At 39.7% G+C, this 18995-nt stretch overlaps 2 protein-coding genes across 9 annotated transcripts in view; one reads left to right on the top strand and one right to left on the bottom strand.

Annotated features, from left to right (window-relative positions):
- Positions 1 to 7769, top strand: part of LOC129242148 (protein TANC2) — a 78712-nt gene extending 70943 nt beyond the window's left edge. Inside the window, exons 5-6 of the mRNA XM_054878711.1 lie at positions 3560 to 6765; positions 6834 to 7769. Of these exons, the coding sequence (XP_054734686.1) occupies positions 3560 to 6765; positions 6834 to 7199 (3572 nt within the window). The 3' untranslated portion in view covers positions 7200 to 7769. The remainder of the gene's footprint in view (positions 1 to 3559; positions 6766 to 6833) is intronic.
- Positions 7770 to 11165: 3396 nt separating this feature from the next.
- LOC129243012 (sodium-independent sulfate anion transporter) overlaps positions 11166 to 18995 on the bottom strand; it is a 46711-nt gene continuing 38881 nt past the window's right edge. For 7 of the 8 annotated variants that reach the window (XM_054880026.1, XM_054880025.1, XM_054880031.1 and 4 more), the window contains one exon: positions 17403 to 18943. In XM_054880026.1, the coding sequence (XP_054736001.1) occupies positions 18825 to 18943 (119 nt within the window). In that variant the 3' untranslated portion in view covers positions 17403 to 18824. Of the gene's footprint in view, positions 11234 to 17402; positions 18944 to 18995 lie in introns of those variants that run through there. The other variant, XM_054880032.1, reaches the window with a different exon arrangement.

The raw sequence follows: 18995 nt of genomic DNA, 5'->3' as shown, positions 1-18995 counted from the left end.
CATGTACGCTCCTGCGAGAGTCATCGTAAAGCCAAACAAAGGGCGAATTCACTCAACATGGAACCTGAAAACCATTCCAGAAACTATTACACCGACGGTTCCAAGAATGAAAAAGAGAATGGAGCTGGATGGCCTTTGATATTTTACTGCTTTAGTTATAATGCCATGGGCCTTTCGATCGGAAGTCTCTGTCATACTTAGCGCATGGGCTGAAAAGTCCCGGGACTAACAAAGAAACACGTTTTTTTTGTTCCAAATTAGCTTTATTCATTCCCACTCCCCTCTAACATTTCAATACCACTTTTGTAAAACGATTTATCTTTTGCCTCAAAATAGGCCTCAATTGCAGCGATCACCTCTTAATTCGAACGAAATTTCTTACCGGCGAGCATTTGTTTTAGGTCTGCGAACAGCCAGTAATCGCTGGGACCCAAATCTGGTGAATACAGTGATTGTGGGAGCAATTAGAAGTTGAATTCATGTGGTTTTGCTATTGTTTTGATTGACTTTTTACACGGTGCGTTGTCTTAATGATGGTCAACAGTGTACAAACGTGGCACTCACTTTATGCAATGTAAAGCCAGGACGTTCTTTTGATATCTCTACGATATCAGCTAACTCACGCAACTTCAGTTTTCGATCACTCAAAACGATTTTGTTGACTTTTCTGGCATTACAGCCTCATTTGGACGTCCACTCCGTTGTGGATTATCGGTAGAACCTGAAGGTATACTTCAGCAATAACATCCTCAATCCAACTCCATTTCTCCTTGAGGATAGTCCCTTCCACCTCCGCTCTGTCAACGATGGCCAGTGCCTCACCGCCACCCTTCACTACTTCGGTAAACAACAGATACCTATATGCCCACCTGCTTTGGGTTTTTTGGCAACGCCTTTCCCCTGTGTGCTCAGCCAATCTGTGTCTTTTTGGAGCAGTATCCGCCGGTTTTCCCAAGCTGGATACCACTCCCTTTGCTCATTCAACAGAACTGGCCTGTTCTTCTGTTAATTGATCCGCTGGCAGATAAGAGATCTTATAATAGACCCTGATGGCCGCCTTCTTTTCGTAATGGATCTGCTTAGAGGGACGAACGTGCTTAAGAGGTCCCTCTTTACCTGTATTTGTAACTTGTTTTGAGCTGCCTAGTCACTCAAGGGCCGTCTGATGGTTAAATCTTAAAACAGGTATCCGGAGCACTCGGTTCGCGACTGAGCTATTTTTAAATCAGGGTCCCCAACCAGGCTGAGCTTCGTCACAATTCGCATTACACCTTATTCCAACCCAGAGCTTTTCCAAAAGGTTTGCTCCTCCGATGGGCAGAACTTAGTCATCGTTGAAAAAGGCAGCCCGAACCATAGAAATGGATTGCATTCGCTCAATACAGGGCTGTATGTAAACGGGCATACTACCGTCCTTTGATAAGGTCTAATTAATTATTCGGCTAAGTCCACGGCAAAGTGCCTACCTTCGCGGAGGAGATACAAATGGACACAGCATATAGTACATTTGCAAAGCTTCCCTAATACAAAAGAAGGTTTTCAAATGAAGACCATTCCATTTCCCAAATTATACGCAACGATATTCTGTTGCATGGTCTTCGATTTCGCTAAAATTATGCAAGAAGTCGGATATACAACAATCCATTCCACATTAAAATTAAACAAATTTATGATTTCCTGCAACTTCGCCTTTAGTTTCGCTCAAACTTTGCACGTGGATTAAATTAATGCCCTAACTGACCGGACTGGACTAAAAAAATTAAAAATAAGAGGTTTCGGAGATGGTAAGCGTAAAAAAATTCCTGATAAGAGGTACTAAAACCTCGTATAAGTAAAAGCTTTCTGATCCGATTTATATAAAAAGGTCATCGTTGCAAAGGTCATAAGTCAAACATAATGCCATAAGGGAACAGGAAAGGGTGAGGAACCAGACAGAATCCAGTGCTTTGATTAGAGGATTTGAGGATGACGACCAACGAGTAGCGAATTATATTTGTGTTAACCGCTTCAAGCTGCGGATGAATTTCACCAGATTTGTTATATTTACTCGCAATATTCGCAGGTGTAGCGAAAAAGTGAAAGCCAGATGTTTAAACCTTGGCCCGACGAGAACAGGGCAGCTGAGAAGAAGGTGCTGAGATTGTTCCACCTCGCCCTCCAGACAGCTTCTACAGAAAGGGCTTGACGCAATGCCAAGCCTCACCGCATGGGCAGCTAACGGACAGTGTCCAGTGAGGAATTACCAAATTCGATAGCTGTGGCTTTGTTAGCCTTAGAGGTTCTCTCGGGCGCCCAGGTTCTTAAGGGTATTCCAATCCTCTCATATTGCGATGAAGCCGTCTGTCTGGCCAACTCATCGGCCCAGTAGTTTCCCTCTATGCCGCTGTGACCGGGCACCCAAATGAGCCTAATATCGAAGTATTCCGATACAATCGAGAGGGAAGTGAGGCATTCTCCGACTAATGTCGAATGCACAAACAGCGAGCCCAAGGCTCTAATTGCCGCTTGGCTGCCGAAGTAGATATTTACCTCCTTTACTGTAATTACAGAAGCGAGCAGCCAATCCACAGCTTCCTTAATTGCAGCTATTTCTGCTTGGAAAACACAACAGCCTAAATTTGAGCTTGATGGGAAGCTCCTTGCAGAATACTCCCCCACCAACTCTTTCGTCCAACTTCGAGCCATCCGTACATATATTTGCCATGCCCTGTTTCCAAATGATGCACCCCGCCTACTCTTCCGCTTCATTTATGTCAATCGGATCGAAAACTTTTGACTTTTAAAAGATTTTAATACCTATTTGAGAAATGTTTTTTTTTTGTTTGATTTTTTGGCATAAAACTTCTGTGAAAAAATGTGAAATACCTTATAACCCACAATATTTCATTTAAATCCAATAACATTTCTATGCTTAGTTTAGTGAATCACTTGCCAATACCAACATTTACTTCTTCTTTTCACTAACAACTCATAATTATTTGCATTTACTCATAAACATTTCATCAGCTTTTCATAATTCATCGCAATTACAAAATTTTACAGGAAAAGACAATAATGCTTTAAATACTTCGACCTGCTCCGATTCAGCGGTTACACGTCGCCGTCGTCAGAAAGTCAGTAACAATGTGAGCGCCGCCTCAACCAGACCGACAACAGCGGGCAGTGAGAATAGACTGAATCGCCTAAGCCTAGCCGGCACATCAGTCTATGCTGGGCATCTATCATCGTTGGTCTTTGGTAAAATCAAGTCGTTATGGAGCGTCAATTCAAACTCTTCGTATGCGGGACTTAATCAATTTGCAGGCACGAGCACTTTCCACGCATATTACATTACTGTTTTTGTGGCTGTTTGTGTTGAGCTCATTTGCATGTTGTGCAGTTAGGGAAGCTTCCTTAGAGCCCATGTGTGCATGTTTCCTTCATTTTTTGCATGTTTTACATTTTTCTTTTTTTCTTTTCTACATTACCACCCTCTTTGCACACTTTGCATGGTTTTTCTTTTCTACAAAACTTGTACCTGCTCTAACGCGTCCATCTGTGTCTTCTTTCTCTTCCGCAGGCAACGATGATCATGCGCTAACTGCTGCTGAGAAGCAAAAAGATCAATTGCGTGCCCGTCTCGGTTTGCTGCTGGACAGCGATCAGAATGGCAATACGAACACAACAACCAGCAGCAGCTCGTCGCAGAATGTCAGCCCCGAACAGACGCTATCGAATGGCTGCGCCAACGCATTTGGCTCTCAACTCTCCGTGATCACCAAGGATGACACACTCAGCTTAGCTGGCAAGTTGAATGCTTTGTCCGTATCCACGGATAACAGCGAAGTATTCCCGGTGAAAGCACGCAAAACAGGCGTACGTCGTTCGGCACGCACTGGCCAAGTGACAGGTGGCGCCGGCAAGCGTAATGCAATCTACAAGCCGGCTACGGTACAACCAGTGCAGCTGGCTTTGAAGCCACTCTTTTTCGAAGTACCACTTCCCGAGCCGGATCCACCATTTGTTGGACGTCAGTGGCTGCTGCGCGAACTCTCCAACATACTTACCGGCACCGAGACGCCAGGTGTGCTGATCAACGGTAATCCGGGTACTGGAAAAACGGCGCTCATCTTGCAGTTAGTAGAGTATTCGTGTTTCGGACGACGCAAGAACAGCAATAGCACCAGCGATCCAGACGGCATCTATTGTCCCATCAATCTTGGACATGATCGTATACGTGCGTTGGCCGCACACATTGTAGGCTATCACTTCTGTCAGGCCGACTCGAACCTCACTTGTCTGGTGCCGGATTTTGTACACTCGTTAGCCGCACAGCTTTGTCAGGCACCACAGCTGGAGGCCTATCGTGAGTATTTGCTCAGCGAGCCGCACCTACAGGACATATTGAGTGTAAAGGAGTGTATTGCTGATGCCGAACGTGTCATGCGCATGGCCATTTTGGAGCCGTTGATTGTGCTAAAGCGCGCTGGCAAGATACCGACTAAGACGTGCGTTATACTCGTCGATGCGTTGTGCGAGGCAGAGTACCATCGTCCTGATCACGGACATACGATCGCCACATTTCTTGCCAAGATGACGCAACATTTTCCGTCATGGTTGAAAGTTGTTGCCACTGTGCGCACGCAGATGTTAGAATTCGTCAAAGGCTTATCGTATACGAAAATGACGCTCGACAGCTGGGCCTCCAATGATCTGCTACAGAAAGACATGCTGGACTACATCACATTCCGTGTGAACCACAGCGTGGAAATACAAAACAATATTGCTGCTGTGAAGGATCACAGCAGTGGGCAGCTTAAGTTTATTGGCCACTTGCAAGCGCTGACGAAGGGCTCTATGTTGTACGCCAAGCTGATACTCGACCTTATCGAACGCGGTCAGTTGGTGATCAAATCGACCAGCTACAAAGTGTTGCCAGTGAGTTTGGCGCAAATCTTTTTACTGCACTTTAATCTGCGTTTCCCCACCAACAGCAGCTTCGAAAAGGCCGCGCCCATACTCAATGTCTGTTTAGCTGCATTGTATCCGCTCACCTTAAACGAAATCTACTACACTATTTGCGCCATGAAAACGGACGAGGTGCTTAGCTGGGATGAGTTTCTGCAGCGCTTCAAGTTGCTGGACGGCTTTCTTATACGTCGCATCGACAACACCTATATGTTCTTTCACTCGTACTTCCGCGAGTGGTTGATTAGGCGCGACGAAGGCGAATCGTCGAAATTTCTCTGCGATTTTCGTCTGGGGCATGCAGCCATCGCGTTTCGCTTGTCGCGCATGCAGGCGCCACTCGATCCAGAGCAGACCATGGAGCTCGGCCATCACATGCTGAAGGCGCATATCTATCGCAACTGTCAAGGACCGCAACTACCGCGCGATATGCAATCATTCTGGGTCGCTTCAGTCACCGACAACATATCTGCAGCGCTCGGCTCGTTACGCAACGTCTACAGTCCAAATCTGAAAGTTTCGCGTTTAATACTATTGGCGGGTGCTTCGCCACACTACAGCACCGAGTTTATGGGCGATGCAACAATACTCTGCATTGCAGCACATGAGGGCATCGTGCCGATGGTGAGCTTGCTGCTGGAATTTGGTGCCGATGTGAGTCTGACGAATAGCCAAGGCTGTACGCCGCTCATACTGGCCGCCATACGCGGTCACGCAGACGTCGTGCGTTTACTTGTCGCCGCGGGCAGCAGTTTGGGTCAGACCGACACAACACAGCGTTGCGCACTCGTGCATGCGGCGCGTACTGGACGCTTGAACGTGGTGAAATATTTACTGGCCTGCGATTGGACGCCACGTCCAAACTCGCACGATGTCAGCTTGGCAGTGGGACTACAGCAATCACTGATCGCAGCAGCTGCACAGGATCATGTCACAATAGTTGAAGATCTGCTCGAAATCGACGGCATCAATGTGAATCTAATGGATGAGGCATGCGGCGATCTGCCACTAACAGCAGCCGCACGTAATGGTTGCAGCGACGCGGTCGCCATATTGCTATCGAAAGGCGCACGCATTGATGCGCGCAACAAGCAGGACTTCACTGCGCTCTGGCTGGCGGTGAAGGAAGGGCACTGGGCGGTGGTGGAGAAACTGATACAAAACGGCGCCGACATCGATGAGCCGGTGACCGCAGCGCGCAAAACACCACTCATGATTGCCGCTGAAGAGGGGCACATCGAACTGCTGGAGTTATTGATCGAACGCGGTGCTTCGTTGGAGGCGCAGGATGAGGAGGGCTTTACCGCGCTCTCGTGGGCATGCTTGCGCGGTCGTCAAGCCGCGGCCAAGTGTCTGATCGAGCGCGGCTGCAACCGCAACCATGCCGACAACAATGGACGCACGCCACTCGACTTGGCGGCATATCAAGGCTCTGCGGCACTGGTGCTCTACTTGTTAGAGCAGGGCGCCAACATAGAGCACATCGACGTGAATGGCATGCGGCCGTTAGATCGTTCCATTGCATGCCGCAACATACAAGTGGTGCAGGTATTTCTGCGACGCGGCGCAAAACTAGGGCCGACCACGTGGAGCATGGCCATGGGTAAACCGGAGATTTTGGTAGTGCTGCTGAACAAATTACTGGAGGATGGCAATGTATTGTATCGGAAAAACCGTTTTCACGATGCGGCGCATCGCTATCAATATGCGTTGCGTAAGATCTCGTGCCTGGAGAATTTGCTAGAGCGAAGCGCAATATTTGCGCAGCTGCGCACGAATCTGTTGCTGAATCTGTCGCGCTGCAAGCGAAAGTTAAATGTGAGTAGCGACAAATGGTTGATTAGTTGAATTAATTTTTTATTATTATTTTTTTTCCCCCCCCACAGGAACTTGACGAATCCATCGATTTAGCTACGCAAGCCATTGCTCAGAAACCCGCCAGTTATGAGGGCTATTATGCACGCTCCAAGTCGCGCATGGAGAGCGGCGATTTCCACGAGGCGCTCGTCGATGCCAACGAAGCCATGCAGAAGGCAATGCAAAGTGGCGTCTCAGCCGAGGTTGTCGAAGTGCTAAAGCGCATACAGGCCGAGCTGCTAGCACGCACCAGCAACGAATCGTGCGCGACAGTAGGAAACGGAGGTGGCGCAGCAGCGCGCGCCAGCGCTAATGCTTATGAAGAGTATGCGCTCAGCTGTGCTGACTTAGGGGTCGTGGGCTTGCCAACGCAGAACGAGAGTTCGGATCTGTAGCGTGTGCGGCTCATGTGACACACAAGCTGAAGTGAATTTTTGCAAATTCAGATTTTATTATTTTAAAATTATTTCGTTTTTTGGTTTTTTTTTTTTATTAAGTTTATTTTGCACTGCATTTCTTTAAAATGGAGCTAAAGATTTGGCGCAGCCAGCATTTTTAATATAATAATAATTATTGAAATAAAAGTTTTATTTAGTTAACGTAGCTGCCTACATACATACATACTTATAAAAAAATATTAAGTTTACATTTTAAATGCCTTGTATTTATTTGTGTTTGTGCTTCTCTTGCATTTTATTATTATTGCAAATTTGTGCAAAACTTAATTAATCTGCGGAAGAGCAAGAAAAAGCTATGCTAATCTGTCCCTAAAAAATATTTTTAAAAGCTAAATAAAAATTTCTTGCTGCCGGTTTTTGTTCGATGTTTCACACTCTTTCTGCTATGTTTCTCCGCTCCGCAATAATTCAATATAAAATATATTTTATAATACTTACGTTAGCAATTCATTAAAATATAAAATAAAAAAATCAACGTTTTCATCTGCATGTAAAAATTCATTCAATTGTATTTTACTTTATAGACATTTCAAAACTGTGAATTTGAACAAATTATAAGAAAAAAAAAAACTAAAAGTATTTGCGTGTTTTTCTTTTCAAAAGGCCAAGGACTGTCACTCCAGCAGCACACCCCGAACTAATATGGGAAATGTTTTTGCTGATACAACAACAACGTCGAGAAGAAATTTACCCGCCAAAATGAATAAGATTCGATTTCGCATTTTCCATTTTTGTCTTTTCGTAGTTACAGTTTTTTTTAATGGTCACTTTGAAAGATTAGTTTGAAAAGCTAAAAGTTGATGCGATATTTAACTGCATTTAGTATAATATCAGAAAAAATATATTAAGCGAATTTTTTTACCATCAAAATGGCACTCGCTTGATAAAGGTAAAGGGTGGTTAAATTTCAAGGGCCGATGTTGAATGTGAACCACACCTAAACGTCAAGTTTTTTTCTGCATTTCATTTGATATTTTTCATTTTCAGACTAACTCAATTTGAACCATGGAAAGATACACAATCGAGCAACGCGTCGTCAATGGTCAAAATAGTAGCAGGAAATGGCAACAGTGAATGACCAATTTTCGAAGAAAATCATCTTCAGTGATGAGGCACATTTTCACCTCAGTGGATTCGTTAATAGGCAGAATTCCCGCATTTGGGCGAATGATAATTCAAGAGTGATTGCCGAAAAACCAATGCACCCACAAAGAGTGACTGTTTGGTGCGGTTTATGGGCCGGCGGCATCATTGGGCCGTATTTTTTCCAAAATGAGGCCGGTCAGGCAGTTACTGTGAATAGTGTTCGCTATCGTGAGATGATAACGAACTTTTTATGGCCCGAATTGGAAGATATGGATGTGGACGATATGTGGTTTCAACAAGACGGTGCCACTTGTCACACAGCTAACGAAACAATGGCTCTTTTGCGCGAAAAAATTGGTGGCCGAATAATCTCACGTCACCCCGATGTCAATTGGCCGCCAAGATCATGTGATTTGACACCGTTGGACTTCTTTCTTTGGTGTTATTTGAAAGAAAAGGTGTACGTCGATAAGCCAGCAACAATTCCAGAGTTAAAGGATGAGATAATTCGTCACATTAACGGCATAGAACCTCAAGTATGCCTCAGCGTCATCGAAAATTTGGACCATCGGATGGAGGTGTGCCGCCGAGGCCGCGACGGCCATTTGGCCGATATTTTATCCCTTGCATAATTGAGCCATACCAATATTATCATAATAAAGAGAAATGACAATAATTTCCTAAAAAAATTGTATTTTATTCAAAATCTACACCGGCCCTTGAAACTTAGCCACCCTTAATTTGCCAAGGATGATGAATCTCACTCAATTCGCCTGGGGTATTTGGTGGCACAAACTGGTATTCGCTCGTAGTATTTTGCCATATGTCTGTCACGAGTATTATTTTACGTGAAAATTATGTATAAATCGATTTCGTATATACATACATTCTGTCAAAAAAGTACCAGGAATTGTTCAATAAAAAGCAAAATAATTGTTTAATCATCAAAATTTATTTTGTCGCCTTCAAAATTGGCGCCATTCGAAGCAATACATATACAAGAATGTCAACGATTAGTCCAGTCGTCAAAGCACCTTTTAAACGCTTTTATAGAGATCTTCTTCAGCCACTTCATCGAATTCTCCTTAATGGCCTCTGCCTATATCGACTCAAAGCGGCGTCCGCGGAGTGGCAATTTAAGTTTTGGGAACGGGAAAAAGTCACAAGGTGAATACCGTGGTTTTACGATGATATTTGGTGAGTTTTTGGTCAAAATAGTGTTCACAATATAAGCCTTGTGAGACGGTGCGTTGCCATGGTGCAAGATCCATGAGCTTTCTTTCCACAAATTGGGCCGTTTCCTAGGCACATTCTCTCTCAAACGTCACATAACTTCCAAATAATATTCTTTATTTACCGTAGAACCATTTGGAACGAGCTCCGAGTGCACAACACAATGATAACCAAAGAAAACGAGTAGCATCACTTTCACTTTGGACCGACTTTGACATGGTTTTTTCGGTTTCGGCTCATGTGAATAGCGTCATTCAGCCGCCTGTTGACTGATTTGCATGTCAAACTCATATGCCCACGTTGGGTCCGAATTCACTGGCTCAAGCATGTCTTCAGCCACCTTCTTCCGATGCATTTTTTGAAAGAAATCACAAAATCGATATTTTTTTTCTTCACTCATCTTATAGTAAATCATTTCAAGAATGTTGTGTCAAAATTTTAAGTGGATCGGAGCAGAACTCTCAAAGTTATAGCCTTTGTAGGCACTCTACCTCGAATGCGGAGCATCGATAATTTTTCAGAGTCATTTTTTCAAACGCGTTTTTCCCGAAACGACTTCTTAAAAGTCGGTGCCAATCACAACTCCGAAACTATTCAACCGATTCTTTTCAAATTTGGCACACGTCTTCTAAATCAAAAATACCTCCCCCCCCCCCCCCCCCCACTGTTTTTTTTTTTTAATTTTTGTTTTTTAAGGTTGTTTTTCACTTACAAATATGGCGAAATTGTTCGCCAAAAATGCTCGTTTTACGTTTTTTTGCCACCAAAACTACAAAAATGAAAAAAAAAAATTTTATTAATGGGGGGGGGAGCATTACGTCATACTTTAACTGAAAAATTCGACTTTTTTAGTTTCAGATGATTCTACGACGAATGCCGATTGGCACCGCAGAGCACCTCTCGAAAAACATATCCCCAAAAAAACCCTGTCATGGGCGTATTTGTCAATATTTTATTATTAATATTTTTTAAAAACTTATTGAAAAGATGTACAATAACATGCAACTGATTTTATTAAAGTATCTTAAGCCATATTTCTGTAAAAAATTAAAAAAAAAAAGTGTTTTTTTTTAGCGCTAAACCCTACCACCCCCTTAATGAACAACTCCCGATATTTTGACAGAATGTATGTATATTATGTATGTAGCATATAAAGGGTGGTTAAATTTCAAGGGCCGATGTTGAATGTGAACCTCACCTAAACGTCAACGACACCGTTGGTCTTCTTTCTTTGGGGTTATTTGAAAGAAAAGGTGTACGTCGATAAGCCAGCAACAATTCAAGAGTTAAAGGATGAGATAATTCGTCACATTAACAGCATAGAACCTCAATATGCCTCAGCGTCATCGAAAATTTGGACCATCGGATGGAGGTGTGCCGCCAAGGCCGCGGCGGCCACTTGGCCAATATTTTGTTCCATATATAATTAAGCCATACCAACATTATCATAATAAAGAGAAATGACAATAATTTCCTAAAAAATTGTATTTTATTCAAAATCAATACCGGCCCTTGAAATTTAACCACCCTTTAGAAAATTAATTGAAATAGTTGGCGAAATTCTATATATAATTTGAGGCCTCTTCATCAAGAGAAGTCAGTTCTTTCTACCAAATCATTTTTTCAGTGATAAAAACAGGTGACTGCAGAACCTAAAAGAAAATTATTTAGTTAATAAAAAAGTTTTAAATTGAATGAATAAATATAAGCTTCTTTAGTCGATTACCACACAAAACGCAATTACCATTGATTATTATTGTTATTTACGCTCCCTACTGAGCTAAGAAAAAATCTGCTTTGAAAAATAAGTATAAAATATATTAATTGTGAAAAAGTAAAAAATGGCATTTATTTTCATCATATCGACAATTTTTATTTTAACACTACTAAAATTTTAAATAATGAACACCTCTCAGAATTACATAGGTATATTGCCAATGACCACTAATAATAACAAAGAGAAGTGGGCGTTGGTGGGTTCAAACACATTTGCTTACGTAACTAGAACTTTGCTTTAGTAGTGCGATTCACTAACACATTTTAACGATATTCGCGTTGATATCTTTCCTTAACCACAACTTTAACGATTTTGCTATTCGGTAACCCATTTCATAACGATAATCGATAAAATAAACAAAATCAGCTGTTTGGTTAAAATGCCGATTATAGCAATCTAAACCACAATAATTTTGGTGTGGTTAAATTAATCGAGAAAACAAGAATTAGTAGATTCAATTGAAATTTTTAAATTACGTTCATAAAGACTTATTAAAAAATGCAAATATGTCCTTTGAGTATTTGGCTTATGACTTATCGCGTAGAGCGGAGATAGTGAACCCTCAAACAGTGGATCGACGTTTGCTGCGGGATGTGAACAATCTTTTCCATTTAACTGCAGATGAGTTCCAGAAAATTATTACAGTTAAGTCCAAACTTGACTGAGGGCCTAATTTCTCAGCTTGACAGTCATCTTAGGGGTCCCGATTTCGACAGAAAAATACGTTAATTCAGTTTTAAATTCTGTCTTTTAATTACTGGTTTCTATCTGCACTGCAATGCAAATATAATTGAAAAAAAAAACACGCTCACAATTAATTGCATTTAACAGCTTGGCTAGTATATCTTTTTATTTTTCTTCTTCGCGTTATTCGCTCATTTTGATACTTCATTTGACAAAGATGCCACTTTCCATCAGCTTGAATAAAAAGAAGAAGACAGCTGTTTAATGTTAGTTAACAGAAGTTTGTGAATAGCAGAATCGTTTGTGAAATCGACAAATACTGTAGACAAAAATAACAATTGCGGTATCGTTAAAAATTAGTGAATCGCACTACAGGTTTTATACGATTTCAAAATTCGTTAAATCCGTACTACATCATCGTACTCTAGTATCATACAAATATGTTACCTGTAAGTTGACCATTTTAGTGTCTAATAGTACGGGATCCGGCTGCAGATTTGGTGTAGTCATCGAGTACATGCTGAAATCCACATTTTTACCCACATTTATGATTAGGAGAATAAAAATTCACCAAGGTGCCAGTAGAAATGTGGCCGAAAGTATTTTTAATTAAATTATTGTTAATTGATTTTGCGGGAAAATTTCATTAACCAAGTTTTGAGATAAAATATCGTTCGGTTTACTGCAATAGGTGTAAAGACTTAAAAAAACCGTAGTTGCCGTTGCGCGCTTGGCCGCACCTCTCCGCAGCCAGGTATAAACAGGTATGATTTCGATATATTTATACATCCATAACGTATATTGATCTGTTATAGATCAAAATATAGCTAATTTTTTTCTCATTATTATGATATACGGCAACCTAATTAAATCTGGCCGCAAGTTAGGGTTGCCAGCAGTTAAAGATGGGAAAAATTGACCATGCTGGAAATCCTTGAAACAAAAATTATTGCGGACGATCTTTGTTAATTCGATGTGGCTAAATGCTACTGAGCCAAATTGTATCAAGTTCAGCGCGGAAAATAATGGTTGGCTGGTATCAAATGGTTTCTTAAAACCTACATGATTCTTGGGAGACTCAACTCCAACGCAAGTGGAGAGTGTGCTGTGTGATTCTGCAAACAAATCCTCCAATTATGACGGCAATTCTGATATTTGCAGCGATGAAAGTGATAGCAGCGATGATAGTATAAATGAAAGCTCCGATGATTCAGATTTTTAAAAATAAGTCACAGAATTACAAGATATATTTTTTTAATTTTCCATATACTAGAATGTTTAATCTATATGTACCAAATAATTGATTTCTTGAATAAAATCAAAAATTATTTCATACAGTACTTGCACAATAGAATTTTTAACTTCCCGTTAAAAAAATTAAAAATGTGGATGTGTGGATGTGTGTGTGGGTCAACCTCTTTTCTAATTTTTTTTTTTACATAGTAACCTTGGCTTTACTTTTGATCAGTATTAATTTTTTGTTGTATTTATAAAATTTGTAGTTTTGAAAGAATGATTATTCTTTTGGAGTATTTATTTCTTTGGTCGATCTTGCTATTGTTTGAACTGGTGATTGAGAACACCAGCATCTGACGCATGCGCAATAGCCTTAAAATGTCGCTATCCTTGTTAGACTAGTGATGTTACGCGCTAGCTTCCTCTCACTCAACCTTCAATTTTTCCCATCTTTAACTGCTGGCAACCCTAACTTGCGGCCAGATTTAATTAGGTTGCCGTATATCATAATAATGAGAAAAAAATTAGCTATATTTTGATCTATAACAGATCAATATACGTTATGGATGTATAAATATATCGAAATCATACCTGTTTATACCTGGCTGCGGAGAGGTGCGGCCAAGCGCGCAACGGCAACTACGGTTTTTTTAAGTCTTTACACCTATTGCAGTAAACCGAACGATATTTTATCTCAAAACTTGGTTAATGAAATTTTTCCCGCAAAATCAATTAACAATAATTTAATTAAAAATACTTTCGGCCACATTTCTACTGGCACCTTGGTGAATTTTTATTCTCCTAATCATAAATGTGGGTAAAAATGTGGATTTCAGCATGTACTCGATGACTACACCAAATCTGCAGCCGGATCTTAGACTATAATGGACCATTAGAGTATACCAAACTTGAGGGACTGACTAAACTTTCAACTATTATAATTTATTAGTAATGCAATCAGCTGAGTAAGATATGTTTTAGTTTATACTCTTAAGTGTTAGTGGTGCTGAGAAGCTTTTCAATGGCAAAAATACACTCGCAGGTTTGCCATTGCCTGCTGAGAGGCGATCGCTGTTAGAAAAAGCTTTCTCTAATATTTCGTGTTTCATGCACGAAGATTCGAACCGGCCGAAGGATAGTCACGCTCCAACCCTTCGGCAATGGTGGCCGAATTATTTACATACCAATTCAACATGCACTAGCGAAGTAAGCCTAGACACAAACCAGGCGGAATACAATTTGATGCTTAAGTCTTTTCCACGTCCATGAGAACGATTATATTATATAAGTACGAGAGTACAATTTTCAATGTTCAATTTCCAGCACTGAGTACTTTTGAGTGCTTTTCAGTGTCCAGTATCGATGCTTTTAAAAATCAGGCGCATCTGCTGGGAACCGCGTACTTACTGCTTCTACTTGCAATTTCGAGCAAATATCGAATAAGACTTGATTCGAAATTTTGGTCATATTTTACGGCAGTCAATGACGTGTTTGATTAGACAATTCAAAATGTATTGAAGCATAAAATATTTTTTTTTACTTTATTCTATTCAAAGCGAATAATCATTCGAGTACGACTAATAACATTTTCGATGAATGTGAATTCTTCGTTGGATGGAATTCTTCTTCTTCTTTAAATTTAAACATTTTTTTATTGATATACAATATATATTTTTAACACTATATTTATATTTGTGTTTTTTTATAGTTTTTATGTTGAATTCGAATCTAGGAACGACGTCGAAAAACGACGTTCCCCCCCGACAGTCGCTTCTACGTTACCGGAACGACCCGGATTTACTATACAGCGACCCTGGCACTCAAAATGTAACCAACTTCAGACCGCACAGGCATTATCATGATACTGGCAGCAGCGCGAAACGTCATGGAGGTGGAAATCAAAAGACTGCAACGTCACGTGAAATGGTTCAAAATTGAAGAAGCATCCGCCACATACTGAAAAATAATCTTAAAGTCTAGCCTTACAAGATCCAAAACGCACATGATCTCACACCAAAGCAGCAACAAGTCAGACTTGAGAGAGCGAAGGAGTTGCATCGCAGGGCCGAAAGCCGTCAATCGAGGCTACTTTGTGCTTTCTGACGAAAAAAAATTTTCAAATTGAGCAATTCATAAACTCCCAAAATGATAGGGTTTATTTGACCGACCGTTCCTACGAGAATTTGAGTCATCGATTGGCCACCAGGAGACAGCACCCGCCATAGGTAATTGTTTGGGTCGCCGTAATCGTAGATGGGCGCTCTTCAATCGTTTTCATCGAACCTGGCGTCGAGGTAAATGCGAAATATTATTGGGAAAGTATTCTGGAGGTTGCTTCGAACCCGTGGGCAGACAAACATTTCGGTGGCAGACCATGGGCGTTTCAATAGGACTCGGCACCATCCCACAAAGCTCGAGTGAACCAAAAAACCAACGTTCCGAACTTCATAACGTCCAAACAATGGCTGTCGAATTCACCAGATGGGAAGCCGATGGATTATTCTCTTTGGGCCATTTTGGAGAGCAAGGTCCGAACTAAAAGATTCATCAGTCTCGTGGCGCTGAAGGAAGCCATTGTCCGCGAGTGGGCCAAAATACCTGCAAGTCACATTCGGGCAGCTGACGATTCGTTTCTGGACCGAATAAATAATAAATCTGTTCGCGAAGTTCATAAAGCGAAGTGTTGAAGAAGACGCCGAAATGTCGATTCGTCGTCGTCATTCTCAACTGCTTGGCGTTTGTACTTCAACTACGTGGAAAATTTTGTGCAAGAATCTTGGGTGTCTGTATGAAACAGCTCGTGCGAGAATTCAAGCCAAATGGCTATAGTTTGAGTCGCATTTTTGCTGATTGAGCTCATTTGGATTTATTTTTTCTAACTAGTAGCGGCGACGAACAAATGTCGGAAGTCTTATTGTCATAAGATTATCTTTTTTTTCTTGTTCAAAACTCTTGGGAGCATAGGGCCTCGACAACTATGTCTTGCGTTGGTTTCGTTAATCTATTTGATTTCTGACAGGGTAGGTGATTAGCCTGCCGCTATCAGTTCTAAGTTGTGGGAATGCCCACCTGTCGTTGCTTAGGAACAACGCCTTCTTACTGCTTGAAGCGCTATCTGTGTTTCACATTTTTCTGGCAGAAGGATCGCACAGATGGTTGAGGACTTCGCTAAATTTGGTGTGTCTGCGCTATTACCGCGGTTGCCCGCTTCGTCTGAGAAATAACCTCAAGTTCGAAATTTGGATTTTTTTTAATAAAACAAAATTAAACCATTTTAATTTATGAAAGTATACATAAAACTTTATAAAACATCTTGCACCACCATATGCATGATTATATACATTTTTACATAATGGTTGCAAAAACACAAATATTCATTCATAAAAACTAACAGATTTGTGCATAAATTAACTTACATTAACTAACAAAATAATTGAATGAAATACGTGACAAAAGTTGACCGAAAACGAAGTGTGAGAAAAGAACTTAAATAATAAACAAAAGTAAGGATGAAGGAATCTGCTAGAAGGATCTGTGTTCCATATAGGAATAAAAGGATCAAATAATCATATATTATCATTTTCTAGAAGTCGATAAGAAAAAACTAAAATTATCACTACTTTCTTCGTTATTTCGCTTAGCTTTTAAGCATGGAAATTCAGTTTTTTTTTTATTTCTTTTAATTTATTGAAATGGCAAAATAAGAAATACATTTTCGTATGATTCCGCTTAGTTTTCGAGATGTCGAGACTCAAAAATGTATTTGTTTTTAATTTTACTTTACTTTTACTTAAGAACTAGTTTTTTTTATTTATTTATTTTATTATTATTATTTTTTTTTGTATAAAATTCGGTTTTATTTTATTTCTTTTAATTTTATGCTTCGCTTAGTTGTCGAGCTGTCGAGACTCAAAAAATGTTCTAGTTTTAATTTATGTAGTTTACAGGAAACGCAAATTTAGAGCAAAATTTTCAAAAATCTCGATGTTCAAATATTATTTCACTTTTTATTTACAGAAATTAAAAGAAAATAATAAAACTAGTTTTTTTTATAAAAATTCGAAATTTATTTTAATACATACATATGTACAGAAATTGAAAGAATAAAATAAAATGTGTGCATACATATATCAATTACCGAAAAAAGACAAAATAAAAAAAAATATATTTTTTTGGTTTTTAAATTTCAGAAATCTGTAACTAATTTTTTTGGTATCCGAAATATGGAAAAAATATTTTTTAATATTTTATTATAGAACCTACTAATTAAGGTTTTCAATAGCCACTTATTTTTCGGAATACTGAAATTAAGAGCATTTCATAACAAATTTGTTTACAAGACGTAATGCCAGATGGTAGCAAAAGTATCTTCATAAAAAAAGTTAAGTATACCTATAAATACAAAAAATATTGTAAACTTAAGGGCGATAAGGCCGTTGGACTCAGAAATGTAATTGCTTATTTTTTTTAAATACTGCGGACATGAACACAGTTTACATTTTATTTTAATTTCGATAACTCGAAAGCTAAGTGAGATGTGAAAAACTTTCATTTATTCTAGTCGAGTACGATTGGCACTCATCCTTAAATTAAGGGGTTCGGGGTAGTCAGAATTTTCAAAAAATTGGACTTTTTTGCCTTTTCTTAAATAATAATTTCTTAAAAATATTGTGTGAAAATTTGAAGTTAATCTGACAAATACTTTTCGACTTATTCAACAATTAACAAAGGGCGCGCGGACGCTCTGGAGCGTTCGGTCATCACTGTAACTTAAAATCCGCTTGGTAGATTTCAATATAATTTATACTGCTTTTGAAAATCTTAAAAAACTCGTGCCTGATCGAAGGATTTCGATCGATTTTTTTTAAATACTTAATTATCGGTTTTTTCTTGAAAATCTGGAAAAATATTTCCTAAAACCGCCATATTGTTAATTTTGAAAAAAAAGCTTCGATTAGGAACAAGATTATCTATTAATAAATCTAGTTTCTCTACAATCTCCAAGGGCTTGTGATGATCACCGCAAGGGACTTCTGGAGAAACGGGCTCCACGCAAACAGGGATAACTTTTACAATTATAATTTTTTTTTTTTTTGAAATTTTGCTTACGTCAAGTCAAAACATGATGTATAATTGCTATGTTTTTATAATTGTAAAATAAAGCAATTGACTAACAAAACAAATTATTGAAAATCATCATTTTTTCGGGCCTCTGACCCTCAACCCCTTAAAACGTCATGGAATTAAAAGATGGCCTTTTAAAGGCTTTTTCAAAACTTAAATTAAAACATTACAAAACAGCATCTTTTTGCAAGATTCAGTTAATACAGATGTAAAGATTTGTGTATAATATGTGTTTACACATACATTTCCATATGGAAATACTTATAACAGCATTAGCCAAAATTGTTGCAGAGAGAATTCTTTCCCCCACTGAGAGAGTTCTCAAAATATTTAATTAAATATACAAACATACATGCTATATAGTTGAATTTCTTTGTCTAAAAAATTCAAAAATTTTCATATTCTATCAAAATTAAACAACTCTACAGGCATCCGCCACCGCCACCGCCATCAATTGTCGTTGAATCACCACCATTTAATTTGGTACGTGCGGAAATTAGTGGAATGGTAACTTGCAAACGATGATCATCGATCGATGCCGCTAAGGGGTAATTAGAAGAACAAAACAATCACACACACATAAACCATTAATA

The sequence above is a fragment of the Anastrepha obliqua genome, chromosome 3 (assembly GCF_027943255.1).
Source record: "Anastrepha obliqua isolate idAnaObli1 chromosome 3, idAnaObli1_1.0, whole genome shotgun sequence".
NCBI lineage: Eukaryota > Metazoa > Arthropoda > Insecta > Diptera > Tephritidae > Anastrepha > Anastrepha obliqua.
The sequence above is the reverse complement of the archived record's forward strand: the minus strand, read 5'-3'. Positions and strand labels throughout refer to the sequence as shown.